General features: G+C 35.8%; 1 protein-coding gene across 1 annotated transcript in view; it reads right to left on the reverse strand.

Moving 5' to 3' along the window:
- The window catches only part of LOC129765973 (microtubule-actin cross-linking factor 1, isoforms 1/2/3/4-like), a 229,666-nt gene that overhangs the window by 196,044 nt on the left and 6,841 nt on the right, over window positions 1-26,781 (reverse strand). Inside the window, exon 2 of the mRNA XM_055766432.1 lies at window positions 20,662-21,738. Coding sequence (XP_055622407.1) covers window positions 20,662-21,025 — 364 coding nt within the window. The 5' untranslated portion in view covers window positions 21,026-21,738. The remainder of the gene's footprint in view (window positions 1-20,661; window positions 21,739-26,781) is intronic.

Genomic DNA, 26,781 nt, shown 5'->3' on the forward strand with positions numbered 1-26,781 from the left:
CTGTTGTATAGAAGCGTGATAATATTACACTTTATCGTAAAAATAGGAGGGAAAGTGTTTTCTACGACGATAAAGAAGAACATGAACGCGAATATAACTTTCTCTGTCTGGGCCGTGTATTTGGCGAGCTATACGAAAAGCTTTCATATGCTTTCATTTAAATGTGTCTCCTGTTTCGCAAATGATATACATGTATTGGTGAGTAGAACATTTTCTGTTATTTTCAGCTCATTTAATGTAATAAATCGGGATGCCATAACATGTGCTAAAAATTAACTTTGGGTGTAAGATGCTTTTGCACCTTAATGTATTGTAATATATGTTCTCACTAATCGTTCGATATTCCACAAAAAAGGGGGTTTAAAAGTTTTTATTCGAATAAGAACAGACCGACAAGTTTACCAACTGAAATGTGGAAAACTGTTGGAAAGAATGAAAGCGCGAGTCGGATGCTATCTCCATCATTAAATTTTGACTGTCTGTATTGCCTCCTCTAGAAGCAGTCCGTCTTACCAGATCAGTACGATCATTTGAGTCATTCACAATTTTTCACTTACGAATGAATTCACCTATTTCATGCATCCCTGAACATCGCATCGATATTAACTTACCACCCAAAATATAACCACCAGCGAATAAAATTTCGAAATTAAAGCACTCAAAGTGCTTTGCTGTTTAAGAGAATATTCTAGTGTAGAAACTCAAATTTTGGAACGTTTTTTGAGCATCATTTTATCATTTGTTTATTGATCTTTTAAGAATGCAAAAATAATCAAGCGAAAAAAATGATTAAAAATCGAAAAAGTCACAAGCTGGTTAAGAAAGGAGGGATGAAAAAAGAAGGGCTCTGGTATACCATATCAGCCCTTCTAGTTACCCGGAACAATTAAAACTGAATTAAGTTAAAGAAAAAAATATTTTCTGGAGTTCTTTCATTCATTGTATTTTTTCATTTAATAAATACGACTTTGGTATGAACCTCTAATAAGCCAAAAACAACAACAGAATGGCAGCCGCTTGAGAGATCTATTCATATCAAATTTGAAATAAATCGGTTCATCGCCAGCATACAACAAATGTTAAAAACATGCGTTTGAAGTATTAAATCCAGGTATTACTAGATTAGATACAGCGTCACTAAAATAACTATAATTCGGGTTATTCTGACATATTTGACATATACACCCCCTCAAACCACTCGAAATTCATAATATGTATATATTAATATCGATATACAAAATTCAACAGTTAACTACTCCAACCATCCACATGTCCAACATACCCCAACCGTCAGTCTTACCAACAGTTTTCATAGATGACACTGCACTAGGACGTATGAGACGAGGGAGATAAGTATTCAACTTCAGAAAAAAAACAGCTTGAAGTTTCATTACTGAAAGTTTTTCGAGTGATACAAAAAAAAACAATCGTTTGATATAAAAATCCAAAATATTCGTTTATATTACACATGAATTCAGCAGAAGTTGTGTTCTAAAAAAAGGTTTTTCTTATTTTTCAGTCGCTATAGATATGAAGTTTCCATGAATATTCGAAAAGCCCATAAATCGGGAGAAAATTAAAAGCTCATATGAGATGTTTTCTAGAAGCATGGAGTCTCCAGCGAAGTTGACCTTAGGATGTCTGGCCATCATGAGGAGAGAATGGTTTCGTTCACAATATCACCGTGGGGGCGCGCAGTGGTAAGAAAAAACTCGACGGTGAAAAACTAATAACTCCTCAGGAACGGTTTCTAGAAACATGTTGTCATTAGCAAAGTTGATCCTATGATCTCTGGCTATAACGGAATAATAATGGTTTAGTTCATAATATTACCGCTAGGGCGCACAGTGGTCAGAAAAAATCAAATCGGAAAAAAAATAAAAAATCATAACTTCTCAGGAAAGTTTTCTAGAGACAGTGTGTCTTATCCAAAGTTGATATTATGATCCCTGATCATATCGGGATGACAATAACAAACTCGTTTGCTTAAAAATACTTACACAGAAATCCCAGAAAGCTTAATAAGATTTTCAGTTTAGACTTGCTCCAGCCAACGAGCAGCCAACAGACTTTTTTGAGGTTAAAAGTTTATCATAAAAAAATCAAACTGCCTTCTATAGACGAGAACTGGTTTAGATTTTTTTTTATTTGCTTGTAAGTCGACGCAAATAATATTTCAAAATACGCTCATGGGTCAAATGGTTGAGAACAATACATAAACTAACGATTTCGGGGTTTTGTTCATGCTTCTTGTGCATTTGTGGACTCACGGCATGCAGTCGACTAATAATTCTCCTATCCGCGAATAATACACTCTGTGAGAAAAAAAATCCAATGCCCGAAATTATAAGCAAGTTCTCTTTTTATCTATCTCGCTTTCTCTCGTTTTTTTTATCTTTCTCTCTTTCTGTATCTCTTTGTCTATTTTTTTTTTGTTTCTCTTTCTCGCTTACTTTCTCTCTCTCTCCCTTGTTGTCTATTTCTTACTATCTCTCCTTATTTCATTAACTCTTCTTCTCTCTCTGTCTTACTCTCTACCTACCTTCTACCTTGTATTGTCTCTCTCTCTCTCTTTTTTACTCTCTATTATCGCTGTAGAATATGACTGCCTATTAAGAAATATTTTTTCATGATATTTGCGAAATACAGTCTAGCATTGTCATCTTAAAATATTAATTTGCTACACCTATCCATCAAATTTTGCCCTTTATTCATCTCCATCTACCGTCGGACGACAATTACTTTACGTCGGTTGACGTTGGCCAACTCATAATACAGACCACCTTAAGTACTTGTCATAACAAGCCCCCCCTCCTTATTTGCAAAAACCTCAGACAGCCAGTTTTCGCAAGCCTCTTTTGAGGCCAACTTAGTATCACCAAGAGCGTTTTGCATGGACCGGAAGAGATTATAATCACTTGGAGCCGGTTCCGGACTATACGGTGGGAGCAATAAGACATCCCTTCCGGGCTTCCGTAGCTTCAGGCAGGTCATCAAAGATGTGTGAGGCCGAGCGTTGTCCAGGTGGAAAACAACACCATTCCTATTAATTATTTCTGGCCGCTTCTGGTCAATCGCCTGCTTCAAATGGTCAAGCTGCTCACAGTAGAGAACCGAGTTGAGGGTCTGGCCACAGTTGAGCAGCTCTTAGTGGATGATTCCCTTCCAATCCCACCAAACACACAGCAAAACCCTTCTGGCTGTCAATCTGGGCTTGGCGATGGTTTGGACCGGCTCACCGCGCTTCGACAACGACTTTTTTCGCTTTAGATTGTCGTACGAGATCCACTTATCATCACCAATCACCATCTTCTTCAAAAATGGGTCGAGTTCGTTCCGTTTCAGCAGTGCATCGCAGGCGATGATTCGTTATAAAAGATTTTTTTGCGTCAACTCGTGTGGCACCCATACATCCAGTTTTTTTGGAATCCAATCTTCTGCAAATGGTTCCAAACGGTTTTATAGGCTATACCCAGTTCCTGGCCAATCGAGCGAGTGCTCACATGCCTGTCTACTTGGATGATTTCAACGATTTTATCGGTTTCCACGACGATTGGCCTACCAGTACGGGGTGTATATTCGACAGCTACTACACCAGAATGAAATCGATCAAACCAACGCTGTGCTGTGCGAACCGTTACAATATCGGGTCCACAAACTACACGAATTTTTTCGGCCGCCTTCGTTGCAGTTTTAAAGTTTACGCAGGTAGTAAAAACGTAAAATATGGCGAATTTCTTGCTTGGCGGACTCCATCTTTGACGCGCTATAACTTGAGACTAAAAGGACAAGCACAACACTGTCAAAACTACACTTGAAGCACAGATTGTCGTCTTTAAATAGCCGTATAGTATGACCCGTACGATAAGTACAACACAAGATATGTTTAAGTGTTGCCATATATTGACAATATACGACATTTCTTTTTCCCCAACCCAATATATTCATTTTTCATCTCACTTGATATAAGAAAAACCTTCTTTACTGATTTTTAGGGAACATTTCTCGAAGTTCTTCGACCTTCGATGTTTGCGAGTTCTGATTCATGTAAAACCGTGAGTACCGTGAACCGTACGCTTTTGAACCGTTAAACTGCTTTTTTGTGACAATTGATGGATCGCCATTTAACTCTTTGTGGTCGTATCAGGTTTGGACAACACCCATGTTCACTGGTCTGAATTAATTTGCCATGCGTAGCCCCACAACAAGTCTAGAAGTGTGGAACAACACGCCTAGGTTGTGTTGTTCCACACTTCTAGACAATTAACAAATCCAAATCGAAGGATTAGGTGCTCGGCAAACTTGTCTCGGAAATGACCCATTTTTTCGCGTGCTTTCGCTCGAGCAACATATAACTAATGGAGAATTTCGTAGTTTAGTGGCACAGGATAGAACAAAAATTACCAAAAATTACTAAAAAAACATACCTTCTAAAATTTTAGGCTACTTCCAAAATGCTGATCTTTTTTTCGAATAATTAATATGTTTTCTCAAAAACCTTTATAGCATGTTCATTTGTTGCAGGAAGATAAAAAACGGTTCAAAAGTTGCAGCTCTCTAAACATTAAATAAATCGGCAGTAACCAAATTATTTGTTATAATAGATCGAATATGTCAGGTGGTTTAAAAGTTGCAAATTTTAAAAGATGAACGTATTTATCGAAATCAGCAAAGGGGAAACCTCCACATAAAAACGGAAGAAAAGTACTCTTAAAATGTTCGTGTTTTATGTAAAAAAGTCTTAGATTTTCAAAATTTTTATGTCTTTTTTGTCATGACACCTTGAACATCATAAATAAAAAAAAACTGTTTTTTTCCGAATGTTTGGCCGAGAAGTAGCTAGTCCTGTATTTTTCTTAGGAGGTCTAATCATATATCTTTCATTTTCAAAACCGGCAATCCCATGGAATTGAGTCTGTACCTGTCTGTACCTTGAATCGTACCTGATACACACTGCGTTCACAGCCGAACTTATTTTTTGAATCAAGCTTTAATCAACAGTACGAAGGGAAACATCATGAGAAAGGCTGGCTTCGTCTTCTGATTGAAGTTATTCATTAACTTTACTAAAACAGCAACACAATAATGTATTATAGACTACGTTGTGTGAATACTTTATTATGCTTCGATATAACGTACAATTCGATACAACGTACAATTTTGAAAGTGAAATGTACGTTATATGTATGTTAGCAGTCATTTTTAATCACAAATTATTAATCCTGATGTTATATAAAACAAAAAAGGTTGTTATCAATCTCCTTCTAAATGCAACCATTCTCGAGATATTTTAAAAAAAAATCTAATTTATTGTTTTTTTTATATTAAATAATCCCTTTTAATATGTTTGTCGTGTTATACCGTCATGTTCATGAAATTTTATGAATTTGCTTATAATTTCCAACAACTTTTCCGAATACATCATTATGGTTCATTTTTTGACTCAAGTGTAACTTTTGAAAAGGTAGTATCGATTTTAATAAGAGAAATCTTTGATAATTGATATCTCAAAAAATATGAGTCGTACCAAAATAGTGTGTTAAAAAGAGTTATAGAGTATTGTTGGCTTAATTTGAAAAAAATATACACTGAGAAGAAAAATTAGTACTCTTTTTTCTATTTACAAAATAAAGTTTTAATTTGCGTTATCAAAAAATGTTTTTTTTTATTTTTTCAATTTTTTCATATAAAATTTTTTTAACTATTTTTGACAAAATTTGTGGAACACCGATTTTTTAGGAATTTTCGAAACTTCGAATTTTTGTATATTAGCAATCATTCTTAGCCACAAATTATGAATTCTGATTTGATTTAAAACAAAAAAGGTTATTATCAATCTCCTTCGACATGCAACCATTCTCGAGATATTAAAAAAAAATATTTCTAATTTATAATATTTTTTATAGTAAATAATCTCTTTTAATATGTTTGTCGTGTTATACCGTCATGTTCGTGAAATTTTATGAATTTTCTTATAATTTACCCTTTTCAAAAGTTACGCTTGAGTCAAATAATTCCCAATTACTGTGGAAAACTCATATTTCCTCCAACCCAAACGGAATACACACCTTCATTGGAATCAAAAATACAAGTTTTTAAAATCTGCATTTTTAGGACGATTTCATTTGGAATTGTTGGTATATGATTCAACAATTCATAAACACTCACCACCTGATGGTATGAAAACCGACACAATGCAAAAGCAGTATTTACTGTGCTTTTTTTTTCTTTTTTTATCGCTTGCATAGATTATGCACGATGTTAACTGCGATTTTCTTTTTTTTTGTTTTAGATAATGCTTGATATTTACCAATTGCTCGAATACCTTGCCTTCACCTTCATCACCTCGACTAGTGGCTCTACAAAACTTTTGTCCGGGAAACTGCCCGTAATCCATCTTAAGGCAGTATTTTAGTCTAGAAATTTGAATAAAAAACTTTTCTTTCCTTGATTTTTCTGTAGTTTAGGCATTTAAGGATATACCCTACAAAGGATCTACCGAAAAGCCCATTAAGGAACGAGTTTTTTTCGAAATGGCGTACACGATATCTCAAGTTCTACTGAACCGATTCATGTCGAATTTATATATATACAACCTGTATGCATCTCTCTACAGCATGAACCTCTAAAAATGTTTTTTTAATTTAACTATTTAAAAAAATCGGGAAACGTGAGAAAAAACGTTTTAAACCGCATTTTGTTTTTTAAACGGCCGCGTTTTTGTCAAAAAAGATGTTTTGGACTTGTCCGAGGTTCATGCGACATCTTTACTGATATAAAATCTGTTCTATTTTTTGGTTTCAGATAAGGGCTGGAATTGTGTACGTCATGGCACAACCTTTTTTTCAAAATCCTCACTTCATCAGCTTGTAAAAATTCTAGTTATGATTATTTTTTCTCCGTTCAATTTTTGTTTTTTTGTTGAAAGAATGATGAACAAAAAATAATATAATGGATCGTAAAAATACTCTTTATTTTATTTTTACGGAGCTCGAAAAGACGTCCGAAATTCGTGTCTCTACACTAGAATACCCCCTTAACGTACGTTCCGTTGACCATGAGGATGCATCCTTCGTACTTCGTGAGAACCTCATTGGGCAACTTCCGGACATGTATTTTGACAACTAGATTCTGCTCCAGTGTACTATTTGCTTAGTTGGTATGCCCAAAAAAAAACGAAATCCTTATCGCAGACGAATTAAGTTTCTCGGCGATATCATAATCCGACAGCGCTGAGTTTGCCATAATATTTCTCAACACCTACCAATGCAGATTCCGATGCTTAGTTACATTACAAAGATTGCTATGATCTTGCCTATCGATAGTATGCAGCTCACGGAAATGGTTAAACCAGACCACGTTGGGTTCTCGAAGTTAATGTTCGAAAATAATTTTCGGAATACTGGTTCCTTCAAGTTCAGCCCAATTTTTTCATAGAATAACTGATATTGGATGGTGGCATCACTCCGATTATAGACCAATATCGTCGGAGAAGCACAATATCCACTGTTCGAAACTTCAGCGCATTGTAAAATTAAAGTAGCTCCAGTGCTTATGATGTTTTTCTCTCAAAGAATATAATCAGATTTTGAATAACGAGAACTACACCCGTGAAAAAATCGTCCTCATCGGGCAAACCACCACAATGACCACCGAGTAGGAAGACATGTCTTGTGTCTCACTCTCATCGTTCTCGCATGGAATACAAATGAAAGTAATTTTAACAAAAATGAATCTTCAGAGCCGAGTCGACCTCGCGACCCGACCGATTTTATTTTTACCAATTTAGCTATCGCCGTCAAACTAACACAAAGTTAGAGTTAGAAAGTGCTGAATTAGCTTAGTAAACCTCGCATCAGTTGCCGACGTTGATCGCCGCCGCGATTTCGGAAGTTGCGAAAACATAATTTTATTACACCGCCGACCTCCGAAGAAGCCTACAACCCGGATGCCATGCTGTCTTCTCGGCATAGAGAAGTGATACCAGCAAAGCGTAAGTCTCACATTGACCGTCTGTTGAGGGAGAAATGTGTTATATACGGGCACGTGAGCATTCATTGTGTTTGGATCGTCATAATTACCGCGGACTCGCTTCTTTTACCTGATGATAATAATTCAATTTCAGTCATGCGTCATACGGGCACACACGAGTGTGAACCGTTGTCTATGTCTTATTTTCTCCCCGTTTGTTTACGTTTGTTTATTGCAACCGGTGTGTGACGAGTGTGCTGTAGGTTACCTGTTATCATCGGTTGTGAGGCTTATCGTTCCGAAACCATGTTGTAAAAGTTACTGGAATTTTATCTCTCGGTAAAAAAATACACATGAGGAAAAGGCTCTTGTGGGATTCGACATCTCGTTTGATAATTAACACCTTTGGGTATAGAAAATAGAAATGTTTACAGCCAAAAATGACATCAACAAAACCGTTCGACCGGGTACTTGTTTGTGTCGAACGGTGAATCATACGAGCCTAATTCCGGGTGCCAGACCTCGCCGAAATCACGTTCTCTTACCACTCGCACACAAATTCCCATGACTAATAGCGCCAAATCGCGGTGAAACGTGCCCCTTCGGTAGCCATGCTCATGTTCACCACTACCCGTCATTCCTTTGACAATTGCCATTTTGTTTTTTTTGCAAAAAGTTGGTTCACGTGACTGTGTGTGTGCACGAAGAGTCATCGATCACCACAAGAACAAGATGGAATGTTTATTGGTTCTTATCGGATACGAGCCAGCGCCATCGATCACCTGTGCTTCGCCGCGTTGGAAGCGCTACACCTTGATTGGTGCGTGTCAATTGACTAATCCGCTCACGTTTGCTCCAAGTTGCGAGAATGCGCTCGCATTGATTGATACTCTAGGCCTTCGGTTGACAGAGTCCTTAATATGCAACGGGAGCAGTGTCAGTGTAGTGATTGATGGTCTGCGGATCCGTGGGTAAAAATGTAGAATTCTATTGAACAGTCGTCACACAACCTCAATTTGGTGGACAATTGCGTCAACAGCAATTAGACTATTCTTCCTAATGTCATTCCAACAGAAAGTAACAGATGGATTTGTCCTATCCGAAGTTCGGTATTTTTGGGAGCCTTAAAACAGAAGAAGCAACAATTTCGCACGTAATGCTGCTGCCTGCTTGTTACTTTCAGTCAAGTCGTTTGCCAAATTGATGTGCCTCACCCGCCGAAGTTGCCAATAATAAATACTGTTTAATTCACTTTCACCGCCTCTGAAATAGCAGCAACAGCTAAAGGCACAGGAAGAAGAGGTACACACAGCTGTGTGTGCCCATTCCCATTGCAATCACGGATCCGCCCGTTTCAGGCAGACGGAGACGACGACTGCCGGTGTCTAGCGAGCGGATCAGAGAGGCAACGACGGATTGTTAATTTGTCGACTCAGGCTGACCTTCCTCGTTCCGTGGCCGATTATTACCTGTGGAATGAAACAACAGGTCGTTTCGGGACGCGTAAATTGACTCACTTTCACTACTCTCATCGGTAATACGTGTTAGCATTAGTGGAACTGTTCGGGTTATTTTTGGATCGGGGTATAGGCTGGATATCGACTTTAGCACATTTGTTTACGGCCTTTTCTGGATTAACTCTAATACAAATTGTAAAGAAAACGTTGATTTTGACCGTGTCATCCATGTCGTATAGATTTTATTGAAACCTTTTTAGGGTACTATGGGTAAAAAAAAGACATTTGAAAGGGGGTAAGACGGTCAATCGATTGATTTGGAACAGTGAACTGTTGAATTTCATATTTATGTTGATAAGACCCCACGTGTTCTAAGGTATTGTAACCACCCTATATCACTGAGTAGTTCATAGTTTGAAATGTTTAAAATTTGAAAAAAAAAACTTATTCCACAAATTAATAAAGAAGCCCATTTTTCATACCACCCTGGTTAATGGTGGTACACTCCAAGGGCCGAATGATACGTGTTTCGATTTTTTGATAAAGAATAAATATTGAAGGATTGATCAAAATCGGAGATTTCTTGATCTACTTATTTCATGGGATTGTTGTACCGTTTCGTCTCATATTCCGAACAGAGTCAAATTCCGAACACTTCATTTTTAAATATAAATTTACTAAACTTTTATGTTTAAATAATCGAATAATGAAAACACAGACATTCTTTAGGGTATAGGCTTCATTTTGACATCATTTACAGAGATCAATACAGCCTATAATTTATAATATAAGACATTTGCAAAAAAGTGACAGTCAAAACCAATGATAAAATGTTTGCGTTAGCAAATTCCGTAAAAAACAAGCATCGTTCATTTTTCAGTTTGTGTAGTTGTTTCAACTGTTTTGATTGCTGTTTTCAAGTGCTAGAGAATGTAAGAACCTACAATAACTGGGTGAAAAAAATATATTTTATGCAGAAATCTTCATTAAAATTAATATTGAAGAAGTATTCGGAATATGAATCAAATTTCTATGCATGATTCAAACTCCGAACACTTCGTTCCAAATGTAAATTTACTGAACTTTAATGTTATAAATAATAAACTCTGATATTCTTTGGGTTATAGCCTTTATTTTAACATCATTCACACGAATCGATACAGCCTCTAATCTATAATATTGAGCATTTGCAAAAAAGTGACAGTCAAAACCAATTTTTACGTAAGCAAATTATGTAAAAAAGCATCGTTAATTTTTCAGTTTTAGTAGTTTTTTCAACTATTTTGTTTGTTGTTTTAATGGTAAGTGCTAGAATTTGTACGAATCTACAATAATTGGACAAAAAAAAAGAAATTTTATGCAGAAATCTTTATTAAAATTAGTGTTCGGAATATGAATCAAGTTTCTACGCATGATTCAAATTGCGAACAGTTCATTTCTCAATGTGAATTTACTGAACTTTCAAATAATTTAATATTCGAAGCCTTGACTTTCTTTTGGTTATAGAAAGACTAGCTTATTGACTTGAATTTGATATATCGATCGTATGAATCGGTCCAGTAGTTAAAAAGGTATGATTTTTTAAAGAAATGCATCTTTGCTGTTCGGAATTTGAGACAAAGGTGTTTGGAATATGAGTCAGTGATAAAAATAGTGTTCGGAATTTGAGACAAAAGTGATTAAACATATTTTTAGTTTTTCCCCATGATTATTCATTTATAAATCAATTTTATTATAGTTAAAAAGATAATTTTATAATACTTAAAAAGAAGGCTCTATTGTATCCAAAAAGCAATTTAACTTCGCGAAAGAGTACCATTTTGCGTAATGAGACACTGTTTAATGACCACAAAAGCTTAATTGTTCGGAATTCGAGACAAAATGGTACATAGTGGTGTCCGGTAACCATTCGATTGATCGATTAACGACCACAAACGATGATTTTTTTTATTATAGGATGTAGAATAGAAATCTACAAAGTGAGCATGTAACGAAAAATGAGAGATTTTCAACGCTTATGTTAGAAATCGCAGAGATGTTTCCATCAATCAATTGAAAATATTTCTATACACCTATTACAATGAAAAATACACATTGCCGGAACAATTTATTTAAGACTCGACAGAAGTCAAGCATCATTTGAACTATTATCCCAAATTCTGATTAGTCTATTGGCATGAGCAATCCGCGTTCCACCCGCGTTATTTTTGTGATTTCCATTTCAGTGTCGAAAAGACAGCAATCAGTAAACAGTTTGTGTTAAGGTTAAAGTTGATTACGATTGTTTTCAAATTGGCTTTTTGAAGTCTACGAGAGACTTACGATAAAACCACACATCAGGAACACCAATTTTTTTTTACAAAAGCGTTAATTATAGAATTTCGTTTCTTCCTGAGATAATATCGAACGTTGACAATGCGGTAGTGGTTTGGACACCACCCATCTGATATTTATGCAATAAACAAAAGTACACAAGCGAAATTATGTGCCTAATTCTGCATGAAAAATATTGTACAAGTCGTAATCCGTTCTCAAAATATAACAAATTTTATATTTATACAACAATTACATGAAGAAATAATCTACCAAAACAATTGCTCTGATTTTGCTCAAACCATGAATATTTATTCCATTTATCTAGGGACCCTGTATAGAGTTATTATTTTTGGAGTGGAAAAAAGTAGGAAAATTTGTTTTTTCGAACCATCGGTTAATTTTGAAAAATCATATCTCAAAAACGAAAAAATAGCATCTCTGATAAGGTTATATGTAAAAAATCCTCAGCTTTCAAGAAAAAATATAAAAATATAGCGCCTTTAGTCCAAAGTGAAAAACAATGAAAAACAACTACAATGAATAATTACGAAAAATAAAATTCGATTTTTTCCTGAAAGTTCAAGACTTTTGAAAAAAGGCTAGCTTATTGACTTCAATTTGTTATGTCGATCATCTAAATCGGTTCAGTGGTTCAAAAGTTATGAATTTAAAAAAAAAACTTTGGGAAAAAGTGGAGAAAAATAATTTTTCGGACCACCCTAAGAAGAAAATGAACACCATAATAAAAAAATAAAAAATATACGGATCTAATGTATTGCGATAAAGAACAAAATTACCACTTTTGACGAAAATCTAAGAACCACTATATCGGTTTGTCATGGAATGGATGATTAGTAATATAATAGAATATAATAGAATAGCAAAACAGTTCGAAAGGAACAGTAAACAAAATTTGAATTCATTTTATCTACGAGTTCAATTCTGCAGAAAAAAATACATAAAAACGGGTGTATATCAACAAAGTTCACAAAGGGCCTGGCCGGGTAAGGGAGTAAAAAGTGCCCCCAAACCAAATCACTAGCTATATGGCAAATATTGTAAAGGATATTAAATAAGAAATTTTGGAAAATTTTTATCTCGGATCTTTTGAGGATGGCGTGAAAAAATCGAAAAAGTACGTTTTTCACTATAGATCCTACGTCAAACCACATAGGGGTTCAAATAAACCGCCAAAATTTCTTATTTAATATCCTTTACAATATTTGTCATACGGCTAGTGATTTGGTTTGGGGGCACTTTTTACTCCCTTACCCGGCCAGGCCCTTTGTCAGATTCTCTGAACACAACACTGCATGTTATTTTATACGTGTGAGTAATTTTCGTGTACGATACAAACAATCTGTGAGCTAGATTGTTTGTATCGTACACGAAAATTACTATATTACGAAAGTGTCATGTCAAACCACGTTGAACTCGAACACCGATACATGCATACGTGAAACATGAGAGAGAGAAACGAATTCATTTTGGGGGGAATCACTTCAACATGCAATGAATTTGACGGGGAATAATAAATCGAGATAGTCAAGTCGTAGAGTGAGATAGCAACTAAACGCTCGAATGACTGTTGAATCATGTTAACGAAGAAACTGCTGGAAGAAGCCAAAACTCATTGCCAGTTGAATACGAAGGTGAATTTCTTCATATTCCCCTGACTATCCTCAGTTGAATATGACTTTGCCAAGTACTGGTTTAAGACCAAAGAGACCCAAAACTTTTTAAACGATTTTTGAAAAGTTGAGATTTTTTTTCATGAATCAATATTTTATCATATTAAAACATTTCACATATCCTTTGTGTGTTCCTTTGCGGGTAATTCGTCCCCTTGCTATAAATATTAGAATAAGTTGAAATGTAAATACACTATAGATATACGAATGGATTTAAGAAATGAGAGTTCATCAACATTGTTACAATTTCCTTATATTCCATCCTTCTCCTAAAAATATGTCACCCCTCTAAACTCGAGTACACCGCGAGTAATCGGTTTTCCACCTTACTAACCATAGATGTAAGAAAATTGTTTATATATATAGTTTTAAAATTATATTTAAGAATTCGGCTCCTTTAAACTTAAGTAACTGAGCCTGTAAAAATAAACGAATTAATAAAAAATAATAAAATATCCATTGTGAAACCCAAAAAAAATTATGAATGTGTGTGTTTTCCTGATTGGGTAATTCCAAATTTTATCGTCAAATGACAAAACATGAGTATTTTTGATTAGAATGAAAGTTTATATTCCGTTTGGGTTGGAGGAAATGTGAGTTTTCCACAGCAATTGGGAATTTTAACTGAATAACTTTTGAAAAGAGCGTATCGATTATAGTAAGAGAAACATTTGATAATTTATATCTAAAAAACTATGAGTCGTATCGAAATAATGTCTTAGAAAGAGTTATAGAATATTAATGTTAAAAAGTAAAAAAAATTTACACTGAGGAAAAATAATAGTACTATTTTTTTATTTACAATAAAAAACTTTAATCTGCAATATCTAAAATATGAATTTTTCATTTTTTTTTTAATTTTTCATATAAAATAGAAGTCATGAAGAAAATTTAAATAAATTAGTCCAAGATGGTAAAACTAAAACTTTGTGGAACATCGGATTTTTATGAATTTTCGAAACTACGAATTTTTGTATGTATGTATTTTAGTCATAAATTATGAATCCTTATATGATTTAAAACAAAAAAGCTCTCTATCAATCTCGTTCTAAATGCAACCATTCTCGAGATATTAAAAAAATATTTTTTTTATAAAAATCAATTACAATCAGACCGCCCTAATTAAAGATAAAGCACCCTGAAGGCCGAACAAAGAAAAAAAGCGGTCTAAAATTTCTCCATAACAAATAAATACAGAGGTGAATTTTTATTTTGGTCTATACTTTTTTCATGGAACTGCTGTACATAGTGATGCCCGGTTATTTTTCGATTACCCGAATAATCGAATAATTACTGCAAAGAACGATTATTATTCGAACGATTAATAATCGGAGCGAACGAACGATTTACGAATTAGATTTTTCGGACCTCCTCCTTAAAAAAAACCGGTCTAATATTTTGCGATAAAGAACAAAATTACCACTTTTGACAAATATCTGAGAAACACTATATCGGTTTGGCATGGAATGGCTGATATACACTATTTACATTTCGATTGTCTTTATATACGTTTGTTTATTGGCTCGATATAATATACGATCATACAGCATACAGAAAGTTATACGATCTCGATGCTAGGAAGTATTTATAGGAGTGTAAGTAATTGTAAGAATTAAGTAGCAGATAAGGATTGTGAAAGGATATAAAGTACAGCTTTTGGGGAATGTGTATTAAAAAAATTACAATTTTATCAAACCATTTACTTGTGAACTAAACGATAGCCATGAAATTTGGACACACATATTTTTCTGGAAAATCTGGTGGCACCAGCGGGTTGAGTGCATTAGGGCACTCACATAACCACCGAAGCTCAACAATAATCGCATAAAAATCATTAGTCATAAATATCACATGTAATTGGAAGAAAACCCCCAAAACAAAACATAACCGTGTTGAGTAAGCTTTTGTTCATCCGGTTGGCTCACACCGCGTATCCGAAGGTTGATTTCCCGTATTGTTGTTATTGTAATCCGATCCTGAATCGACGACGACGACCCGGAGCGGATGTCGAAGAATCGGTTGTTTTTCGAAAATTCGCCAGAAAAGGGGGACTATTGTTTACAAATTAACCGCATCCCGCAGCTTACGTCGCGCCGACAGTCAGCCGGCAGTCAGTGGTTTCACGAGAACCACAACAATCTTAGGACCGTTTTCAAAAAAGGGGTGGAAAGACGAGGAGCCCGCATCACAACCACCACAATGGAGAGTGTCACGAACATAGATAGAGGCGCTGCTGCTGCTCCTCCACAGAGAGTTCATCACAATGCCGAAATGAAACACCATTGAGTTTACACATCTAATTAAACCGGCGAGGTCTCCGTGGCCGGCGTGCTGCCGACAGGGTATCTCATTTCGCCCGGCGATAATCGAGCTGAGTACCGGATGAAGAAGGAAGAAGAAGAAGAAGGGGAAAAAACATGAAGATGTCCGCCGCTTCCCAGGCTGACCTTGAATTGTATATGTTAGCTTAGGTAGAGACTTTTAAGTGCATATTTTATTACTCTATTTTCTTCAAAACCGCACCACGTGAGAACCTTGTCTTCTTTAGGAGCTCCCATAATTATAATGCAGGGTATCTAGGTCACGGTTTGTTGGCGCCGCCCGGCACTCTCCGCGGAACGCAGAAGCTGGGGTCGAGCAATCGAATTCAAACGGGCTACATTCGATGGGACAGATCTTCGGAAGATCTCCCAAAACAGTTGTCGTTGTAGGCGATCATGTTTTCGGTGTCAATGAATGGATTCAGTGACAGCGTTAGCTGAAGTATCGAAGTATCTAGCATTGAAGTCGACCTTCCTTATCAGCTTGCCAGAAATTTTTCCTGTTGATGTCGATATGTTATCAAAATAATGTCATGACATCAGCAATGTAATCGTACATTTCGATAAAACGCCACAGGAACCGAAAAAAGCTTATCACGATTATAAAGGTACAGTACATGCATTATCTAATGGGTTATCGGGTTCAGGTATCGCTACCTTAGTTCATAAATTTGATAAGTAACAATCGACCATTTTTTTTCCAGAAAATGCACTTGAAAGATTATACACAAGCAATAAATAGAACTAAATCACGGAAGCAAAAAATGATTCTAAACTCGGCGTTTTAACACTTCAGTTATTGGAAGTTGAGTTTAAAAAGAAGGCCTATTCAATATAGAATTGTTATACAAATTATTCAAAATTTGCGAAAATCAAAAATAAAATACTCCGGATAATCGAGTTATTGGAAGTTGAGTTTAAAAAGAAGGCCTTTGTTTGTTTTTCCTTATCTTTCTGGCGTTTGTTAATTTAAAAAAATTGAAAAATCAGAAATCAGAAATCAGAAATCGGAAATAAGAAATCGAAATACAGGAATCAGAAATCAGAAATCAGAAATCAGAAATCAGAAATCAGAAATCAGAAATCAGAAATCGAAAATCAGAAATCAGAAATCGAAAATCAGGAATCAGAAATCAGAAATCAGAAATCAGAAATCAGAAATCACAAATCAGAAATCAGAAATCAGAAATCAGAAATCAGAAATCAGAGATCAGAGATCAGAGATCAGAAATCAGAAATCAGAAATCAGAAATCAGAAACCAGAAATCAGAAATCAGAAATCAGAAATCAGAAATCAGAAATCAGAATTCAGAAATCAGGGATCAAAACTTAGAAATCAGATATCAGAAACCAGAAATCAGAAATCAGAAATCAGAAATCAGAAATCAGAAATCAGAAATCAGAAATCAGAAATCAGAAATCGGAAATCAGAAATCAGAAATCAGAAATCAGAAGTCAGAAATCTGAAATCCGAAATCAGAAATCAGAAATCAGAAATCAGAAATCAAAAATCAGAAATCAGAAATCAGATATAGCACAATTTCATTATAATATAACCAATCCAGATTACGACAGATTTATCAAAAGGGCGTATTCAAAATCATTGATCTTTCTTTCGAAAAATTGTAACTCAAAATCCAGATGTCTGATTGAAATATGATATTCGACAAAGTTGTTTGAAAATTAGTTAGCTATCCAGGAAAAATAATATTTGAAATACACTGTTACTCAAAAATTGTATCTATAAATAAAAACTTGTATGCCTCAGAACACCCCCCCTTCGTTTTTTTTGCATATTTTAATTGGAAACTTCTTCTAATTTGACGCATAGTGGTGCCGTGTCAAACTCACCGAAATTAATTTTTGAAAATTTATGAAATTTCAATACTTTGTGAAATCGTAACCATTCAAGAAAAGTAATATGAAAAATAGAATCTACATACGATTCAACATGAAAAACAATATATAACATTTTATCCTTTTATTCTCGAGATATGTTTGGCGTGAAATAGCTTATGTATAAAGGGTATAAATGTAAATGAAATTTTTTTTTGTTTTTTGATTCTTCTAAATAAATAGAAACAAAACAACTTGATGTTTTCGGTTAGCCCCAAATGAGCATTAGTAATGATTAGTAATCAAAAGTAAAAAAAATTAAAGTTCAAAAGCCTCATGTTTCACCTATTCAGCACTATATCCGCCCTATATTAGCAAGCACTTGTCCAATGTTCTCTATGCGGATATTGTGTTGATTCAAGAGCAAAGGCTTACTAATTGCTTGGGAAATTCATGAAACAGGTTTTAATCTTAAGGAATTTCTTTTCTGAAAATCAATATCCACTCATTAATATTAAAAAATGTATGGTTAAATGTAAAAATAAAGAAGACAGTCCCACGGCGTACTCAAAAACTGATATCACAATAATGCCTGCCGTCCTCGAAAACCCCTGTATACAAATATTCACACTGGAGGGATCAATATATAGAAATGAATATTTTTCTGTTTGTCTATGAGAGTAGAACGGAGAGAGGAAGAAAAGAGAAGAGAAGAAAAAGAGAAGAAAGAGAGAGAAAAGAGAGAGAGAAGAGAGGGCGAGGAAAAAGAGAGGAAGGAAAAAATAGGGAAGAAAGAGGAAAGGAAAAAAAGAGAAGAAAGAGGAAAGAAAAAAGAGAATAACGGAAAGAGGAGTGAGGAGTGAGGAAGTAGAGAGGAGTGAGGAGTGAGGAAGTAGAGAGGAGATAGGAAAGAGAAGAGAGACAGAGGAAAGAATGAGGAGAGAAGAAGATGAGAGAGCAAGGGAAGAGGAAAGAGGGGAAAGGAAGGAGAGAAGAGAGTGGAGAAAGTGAAAGGATGGAAGAAATATAGTGAGAGGGAAAGCGAGGATATATAGCGACAGTGAGAGTGATATAGAATGGGAGAGGGATGAGAATGAGGGTCGAGTTATGGTGGAGAACGATGGTAGTGTAAGAGAAAAAAACAGAGGAGAAAAAGAGAAGACAGTGTTAAAAGAGGAAGAGTGTAAAAACAAATGTGTGTCTGTTATACACTCGAATTCAGATGTCGCCAATTTTTAACATCTTTCTGAACGAATTCCTGTTCAAAGTTTTACATCTGATTAAAGTCTGAACTTTCGTCAAGACATTAACTTTCTATCTTTTATAGTTTTAAAAGGCATTTTTGTATGAAGACTCCCGAAAAAAATAATGTTTTACTCGCAACATTTATATGTGTAAATTATCGCGTTTGATATGCTTTTGACATGTTTCTAAATAGAAAAAAGTTAGCAGAGCATGTAAATTGTGATAATTTATACATAAAAATGATACGAATCAAGCACTAATAATTTTTTTTCGTGAAAAACATGAAAAAGTTGTTGTTAGAAAAACTTTTTCCCTGTAAAAGTGCCCATCTTTCGATGTATGGGTTACTTGTTGAAAATTGTATGGGCTATTTATATCTATTTTTCCAAAATTTTAAAAATAAGGTAAATGATTTTGGTTTGTCCAGTCGAAAATATGATCATGGTTTGCCCACTTTTTTAAATGCTCTAATTCAGCGCTCCTGTGTCAAATAAGGTATTCGAATGTTTCAAAACATGTAAATAAAATTGTCTTTTACATGATTTATAGTAGTTTTATAGTATATTTTTACGAAATCAGATGTTTTCAAGGATTATAAAATACACCTTCTATTTCTGTCAATGTGCCCCTCATTCGAGCTAACTTTTAATCGATCACCAGATGATTATTTGGCACGTATTCAGACCTTTTCTGGATTATAATACTTACAAATATTGTAATCATCATGCTTGCACACCATTTGTATCAGATTTACATAGCTAAACCATTAAATTAACGCACAAATCAAATTAATTTCGCGAAAGAGTACCATTTTGAATGAGGAGACACTGTTTAATGGTCGTCAAAGCTTAAATGTTCGGAATTTGAGACAAAACGAAATTTGTAAAAATTATCGAATTGCATCGACAATCATATTTCTGCAACTTATCATAAACCAAATCGAAACAAATTAAACAAAAGAAACTCAAATTCACAAACCTTCATCTAGGTTAAAGCCCCGCGAAATCTCGCTCCCCATCACGGAACCTGTATATGTATTAGCAAGAAACTCTCTTGGTTTTAATTAGCTATAAATTCCAATCAACGTTATTCCAAAAACCACTCAATAACCCAAACCAAACGCCGCCTAACTCTCTCTGTCCCTCTTTCTCTGGTCCCTCGTTTACGATCATTTAATTGATGTCATTTCTAAGTCGATGCTGCGACGATCCGCACCACGACGGCATCATGATGATTTGCGCCGAAGCGCAGTCAGTGTCGAATTCCTTCCAAAGTGTATTGTAGCTCGAACTACATCGCGTGATCATCATCTCCAGCACCATCAAATCAAACCGAAATTAACCGTCTCGAAGCCAAACGTCAGCAGCAGCGCTGCTGTGTTGTTTTATTTGAAATCGAAAAAAAACGATTGACATGCAAAAACAACAAAAAAACTCTGAAACTCGGCAGAGATCGGTGGGTTTCGAGAACCCAAGCGAGACAAAGGGGACGGGAAAAGGATTTTTTTCGCTTTCTCGGGGTTGTTTGTAAACACCATGGGTGAAAAAGATTAAAACATGTTATGGACTGTTTATTTTTTGTCTCCAGGAAGTATGCTTTTAGGGCCGCCTGCAGCTTGCAAGCGTTTACGAAGAAGTAACCTCGTACAGGGTCCGTTAGTTCAACAAACAACAACCACAACATTTGAACACAGTTGGAACACAGGACCACAACAACAAAGTGAGTAAAACAGGAACAAACAAACCAGATCGATCAAGTGGCTCCCGCAAGACGTACCTATTGTATCCCACACAAAATGTTCCCAAATAGTCATCAACTCTGTACCTTTGAACTGGGTCAGTGCATCCTCGTATCCTCCCTGGCTGGTCACGTTCAACGGTGAACCGGTAACGGGCGAACCCCCGCTGAAGGAGTGCTTTTGGCGTTTCGCCGGGGTTCGCTGGTAATAGTCAGCCCCTCCGTTATTGTTATTGGCATTGACATTGGCATGGCCCGAAGGACTGGGAGATCCACCATTGTTGTAGTAGTGCTTGGCGGCAGTTCCGGAGTATCCGGGACCGCCACCACTCACGCTGTGTCGCTGCTGGGGCGACTTCAGCGGCGGAGATATCTCCCCATTGTTGTTATCATACAAGGCCTCCCGGGGATCGAAGCCCAGTCGATCCTTATAGTAGGATTGTGTGGACATATTTCACTTTTCACGGTCACTGCTTGGAGCTTTTTTTCTTCTCGTTTCACAGTGGCACACACAGGGAGGAGACAACTTTGTCTTCTCAACTGGTTGTTATGAACAAAACTCGCAAAATCACTTTTGACATTCAACCGCTTCTTCTTCTTGTGTCGTTGCGTCGTTGTCGATGGCACTTGTTTTCTTCTTCTGCTTCGCTCTTCGTGTCGAAACTTGACTCACTTAAGTATTTTAACTTGTTGAATCGTCCCGCTCAGCCTTAACTTATTGCTGAGTTTTTTTTGGCTGTTAGTTAAGAATTCACTTCGAGAAAACTTATGATTATTGCCAAGTTTTGCATGCTTCTTTCTCGGTCGGCGAAGCACGCACGCACACACAAACACAGCTAATAAGAAACATCCATACAAACAGGTAAACAACACTCACGCGAAAACAAGATCTTCGCTCGACGTTCCAACACTCATAACATAAGGGCTGAGAAACAGGGTACCTCTCTACTTGTTTTTTTGTTGTTATTATATTTCCAGTTTTCACTACACTTTGATGAAATCAACTATTTTCGTCTCGCGCACATTGTCTCCAATGGGTTTTGGTTTCTCTTGGGGTAAATTTTGAATTCCTTAAAATATTTTTTGAACGCAAAACACAAAAAATACGAAAGATGGTCGTCGGAAGTTCGTCGTTCGCTTCGCTGCTGCTCTGCTAGGTAGCAACTGAAAGAGAAATGATGGAATCCGTGAAGACAGCGCCGCAGCACAAGTCCAACTGAGGGGCGATGGGCATATTGGGCTCACACCATCACCACCTCTTCACTCTCAGGTGGATATGTTGCTCTGTTTGGAAACGCATGCACACGCACACAACACTAGCACTGTGCGCTTTACTTTCTAGCAAGGTACTACTGCTTCACACGCGCGCGCATTTGGAGGAGCCACAAACAAGGGTGGTTATGCCGGAAGAGTTCACCAGCAGTAGTTAGTGGTGAAAGACCGGTTTCGGGCGAGTGCAAAAACAAAAAACAAACAAACACAAAGTCCAAGAATCAGAGACAACACTCATGTAGCCATACGTACATAACTGTAGTAGTGCTATGTAAAGCAATCGCCAAAGAAGAACGATAAACAAAATAAACTCCAGCACTCTCCTGAAGTCCCGGATGGCTCACTACAGGTATGTTTTCAACTGGTCCCGAAGGGGTACGAATCAGCATAACTGATGCGACGAGACGTGAGGTGAGCGTAGGGACGAGAACAGGCGAAATTTTTCTCGGAATTAAAATGCGGTTCATAAAACCTTGGGGTCTCTCTGTCTTTCCCATCGCGCTGGAATTGGCGTCGTGATCGCGAACTATTGCCTGGTGGTGGTACCCCCGTGGAATGTGGCAGGAAATTTATTGAGGCGACTCTCGCCGGTTCACTTTTGCCTCCCGCCTGTTCAATTCCAAATATCGTGGATGGAATGGAATGGGCTCACGGGCAGCCACTGTTGCTTGTGCTGATGCTTCCAAGATATTTTTGAGAGGCATGTATTTTTGTGCAAGTCACACTTTGAAAATTGTTTCCGAACTGGTTACAATTTCTCTTAGAAGATTTCGAGTGCTGAGCGAATACATTTTATTATTAGGAAAAATTTAATGAGCATCGTAAAGCATGAAGTATAAATCATAAATTTCTGAAACCCTAAACTGAATTCTTTCCTTTGCACATACATGGTTGTTTTTATCTTCAAAAACCGAGAAAATATTTTACATTCTACATTTGAAGAAAATGCCAACGGTTTCAGTGAATCCAACGGGTAATACTTGAGATAACAAGGTTTTTTGATTAGAATTGTAAATATAAATTAATAATCAATGAATTAAGTTTCATCTCACATCCACCCGACAAACAAATTGCAAAATGAAAAACGGAAAATCGGTCGCATAGCAAAAAATGTTCAATTTCGAACACTGATTTCTCAATCATTTACTGATGGATTTTCAACATTTTTGCTTCAATGATTTTGACACTTCATAACAATTTATTGGCATGAATAAAGTCATATATTTTATAAAACTAACTATCGAACAATTAAAAAATGTCGAGCATTATACAAACGAAAATCCCGCATTCTGATTGCAGTTGCGCATGCAATACGAATACGGGACTGTGCAGGGAAATAAGCGTATGTGTTTGATTTTATGCTGATGTTTAAAGTTTCTAGCAAAAACAGTAACAACAATTTAAATTAAACTCTCGGTCTTCAGAAACGGGTAAAGCCGAGTTTATACGTTGTCAGTTACTCGGTAGCGAGTAATCGTCAAACGATCCAAAGAATTACGAACGTACCCATATGATTTGCATTTATCGGGCAACTCGCAACCGAGCTTCTTCAAAGTTTTTTGATTATAAACGGGCATGTAGCCCCATACATACAAACCAAATGTCAAATTTCATGGCATGGGTACGTTCGTAACTCTTCGGATCGCGTGACGTTTACTCACAACCGTGTAACTGACAACGTGTAAACTCGGCTTTACCCGTTTCTGAAGACCGAGAGTTTAATTTGAATTGTTGTTTCTGTTTTTGCTTGAAACATTAAACTCGGAGAGTTTATTCGCCTCTAGTTCAAGTTATCCAAATTGGCCTTTTCAAGACTCTATAATTCAGAACATCATCGTCATCATCATTGACGATACAAGCAAGTTGCGGTGGCTCTTGTATTCAATCGAGAAAATTTCGCATACATCGGTTCAGATCGCTTGGTGTTGCTTGAAGAGCAGCGAAAACTACATTGCAAGCCCCACCCCTTAATGGTTCATTGGCTAGTCAGAAATAATTGAAAATCGCGGTCTAGCAGCGAGGAGCATTCAGTTTATTTCGATCCGTTAGACAGTTTACACCACAAACCAAATGAACAAATAGCCTTACAATCAGACTAAACGGCGTGGAGGGCCACAAAATTGTGGTGTGATTTTTTAAATATATCCAAAACAGTATGAAACAAATAGCCCAACATTATCCTACATCAACTAAGTCTCGGACACAAACGTCATTCAACTATTTTCAAAAATTGGCACATTCGGCAGAAGATGATTTTCTAGATCTCTGCTGCAGACCAAAAATTTTCTTGATTGATTTTTTGTCTATTTTTTGCCATTGAACTGCTACTGGACTAATTTTGTCTGATAGTTAATTTTTCTTTTTTTCTGTGGTCCATCATTTCCCAACAACTGCAGTAATCAAGATGAAAAGTCCCGATTGCTGATGAAACTGTGTTTCACAGAGATGTTCCATACAGGTAAAATCAAAAGAAAAACATTTTCATTATACTAAACCGCCTTATCAATATTTTTTTCCATGTAAATAATTCCCTATTTCCAAAACAGGTAATTTTAGTAACCTTAAAAAGTATAGGATGTTGTTTTTCAAGTGGTTATTGTCTTCTCATCGAATGCGAAATGCTGTATTCTTTCCATGTAGAAATTCTGCCATGAAAAAAATAAAATTGTGAACAAACATGCATAAAAAATATATCCATCCAAATCTGCTTGATTTCACCTTGATGTGTTTTGCTTCGATTCTATGTCACTTATAGTATAATTATAACAGTTTTTACTTTGTTTGAAAGCTTCCGTTATACGTCGTCGTCTCGCAAATACGAATACCCTCAAAATTAGCTGGTTATTCATCATTTTTTCCATTTCAAATAAAAAAAATGGAAAAGCGGACAACAGCGAATTGGTGTTGGTAGTTTTAAATACTTTAAATTACATATCAGTGCGCTGCAAATGTTTTCACTCGAGTGGTGGCTGCGTATGAAGTGTACAAGAGAACGCATGATGGGTGCATGCTGAGCGTTCACCGAGTGGTGAAAGCAAGGCAGAGCATCGTCTTGTCAGCCTGCATGTGAGGTGTACGAGAGAACGCATGATGGGCACAGTTGCTCCATGTGTGCATGTGAACGCCACAGTGGATGTCAACTCGCACATGATGAATTATTCTGTGAGAAAACAGATTCTCATAAAAAGTGGTAGTTTTGTTCCGTTTCGCAAAATAAAAGACACGTATTTTTTTCGACCTATTCGATTTTAGGGAGGTTCGAAAAATGAACTTTTCCACTTTTCTCCAAAAATGACTTTTTTCAAAAAATCATAAATTTTGAACTAATGTACCGATTTAGATGATCGATATATCAAATCAAAGCCATAACTAGTTTTAAGGAAAAATATTATACTTTTCGTAATTATAGATTGTATTCGTTCTTTTGTTGTTTGCATGACTTTGGGCTAGTGGGCGTTATATTTTTATATTTTTCCTGAAAGCTAAGTTTTTTTTACATAACATATCCAAAATCCAGAGATGTGATTTTTGTCGTTCTTAATTTATGATTTTTGAAAGTGAACCGATGGTTAAAAAATCAATTTGTTCTCCTTTTTCCAAAAGTGACTTTTCAAAAAAATCATAACTTTTGAACCAGAGGACCGATTCAGATGACCGACATATCAAATTTGAGCCAATGGGCTAGTCTTCTTTGAAAAAATATCACATTTGCAAAACAGTTGGGTTTTAATTTGGTAATTGTTGATTGTTTGTTTTTTTTAGTGTACATGATTGAAGATAGAGAACGCTATTTTTTTATATTTTTTCTTGAAAGGTGAGAGTTTTTTACATAACATATACCATAATCAGAGATGTTTTTTCTTCGTTTTTGACCTATGTTTTTTCAAAATTATCTTGTTTACAATCTTCGTTATTTATTACTATGCGAATAGATTAGATATATGCGACTAAAATCCTTTTTTGTTTCGAAAAGGTTTAGCTCATTGGCTTCAATTTAATATGTCGACTATCCTAATCGGTTTAGTGTTCAAAAAGTTATTCTTGGAAAAAAGGGGAAAAATGATTTTTCGGACCATCGGATAGCTTTGCAAAATTATAACTTAAAAACGACAAAAATCACATCTCTTATTTTGGGATATGTTATGTGAAGAACACCTAAGCTTTTAGGAAAAAATATAAAAAAATATAGCGCCCTCTAGTCCAAAGCCATGAAAACAACAAAAAACAAATACAATCAAAAATTACGAAAGCAAACGTTCAGAATTTTGCAAGTATAATCTTTTTTCTAGAAAATACTAGCTAATAGGCTATAATTTGATATGTCGATCTTCTAAATCGGTCCAGTATTTCAAAAGTTATGAATTTTTGAAAAAAGTCATGTTTGGAAAAAAAAGTGGAAAAAATTGACTATTCGGACCCCCTCTAAAAGTGATATGGGTACCAAAAAAAAAAATTAAAAAATACCAGTCTAATATTTTACGATGAGGAACAAAAATACCGTTTTTCACGTAAATTTGGGAACCACTATATCGGGTTGGCATGGAATGGCTGTACAAGAAATAGTGACCAATTTCATAATAATTATGGAAGAACATGGACTATGAGTCTTCAATGAGGGCCTTCCTCTCGAATTCTCATTAATAATATATTTATTTTCTGTGTCAGATATCGTTCAGAAAATCAATAGCTCAGTTGTCACAATTTTGAAATGTATTTTGTTCGCATAGATAACAACTTTAGAAGAGCTGCGATTTATTTAAGATTTATGTTTTTATATATATTTGAGATTTTTTATACTTTTATTGAGGAGAAAATTCATATCAAGCACGCCGAGAGGAAAATCTTTAAAAAATGAGTTCTACGAGGATACCAATACGGTGCTGGAATGCGTTTTCCTTCCAAATTGTTGTAATCGAAATTCAAAAATTTACATTG

This window comes from Toxorhynchites rutilus, chromosome 2 (assembly GCF_029784135.1).
Source record: "Toxorhynchites rutilus septentrionalis strain SRP chromosome 2, ASM2978413v1, whole genome shotgun sequence".
Lineage (NCBI taxonomy): Eukaryota > Metazoa > Arthropoda > Insecta > Diptera > Culicidae > Toxorhynchites > Toxorhynchites rutilus.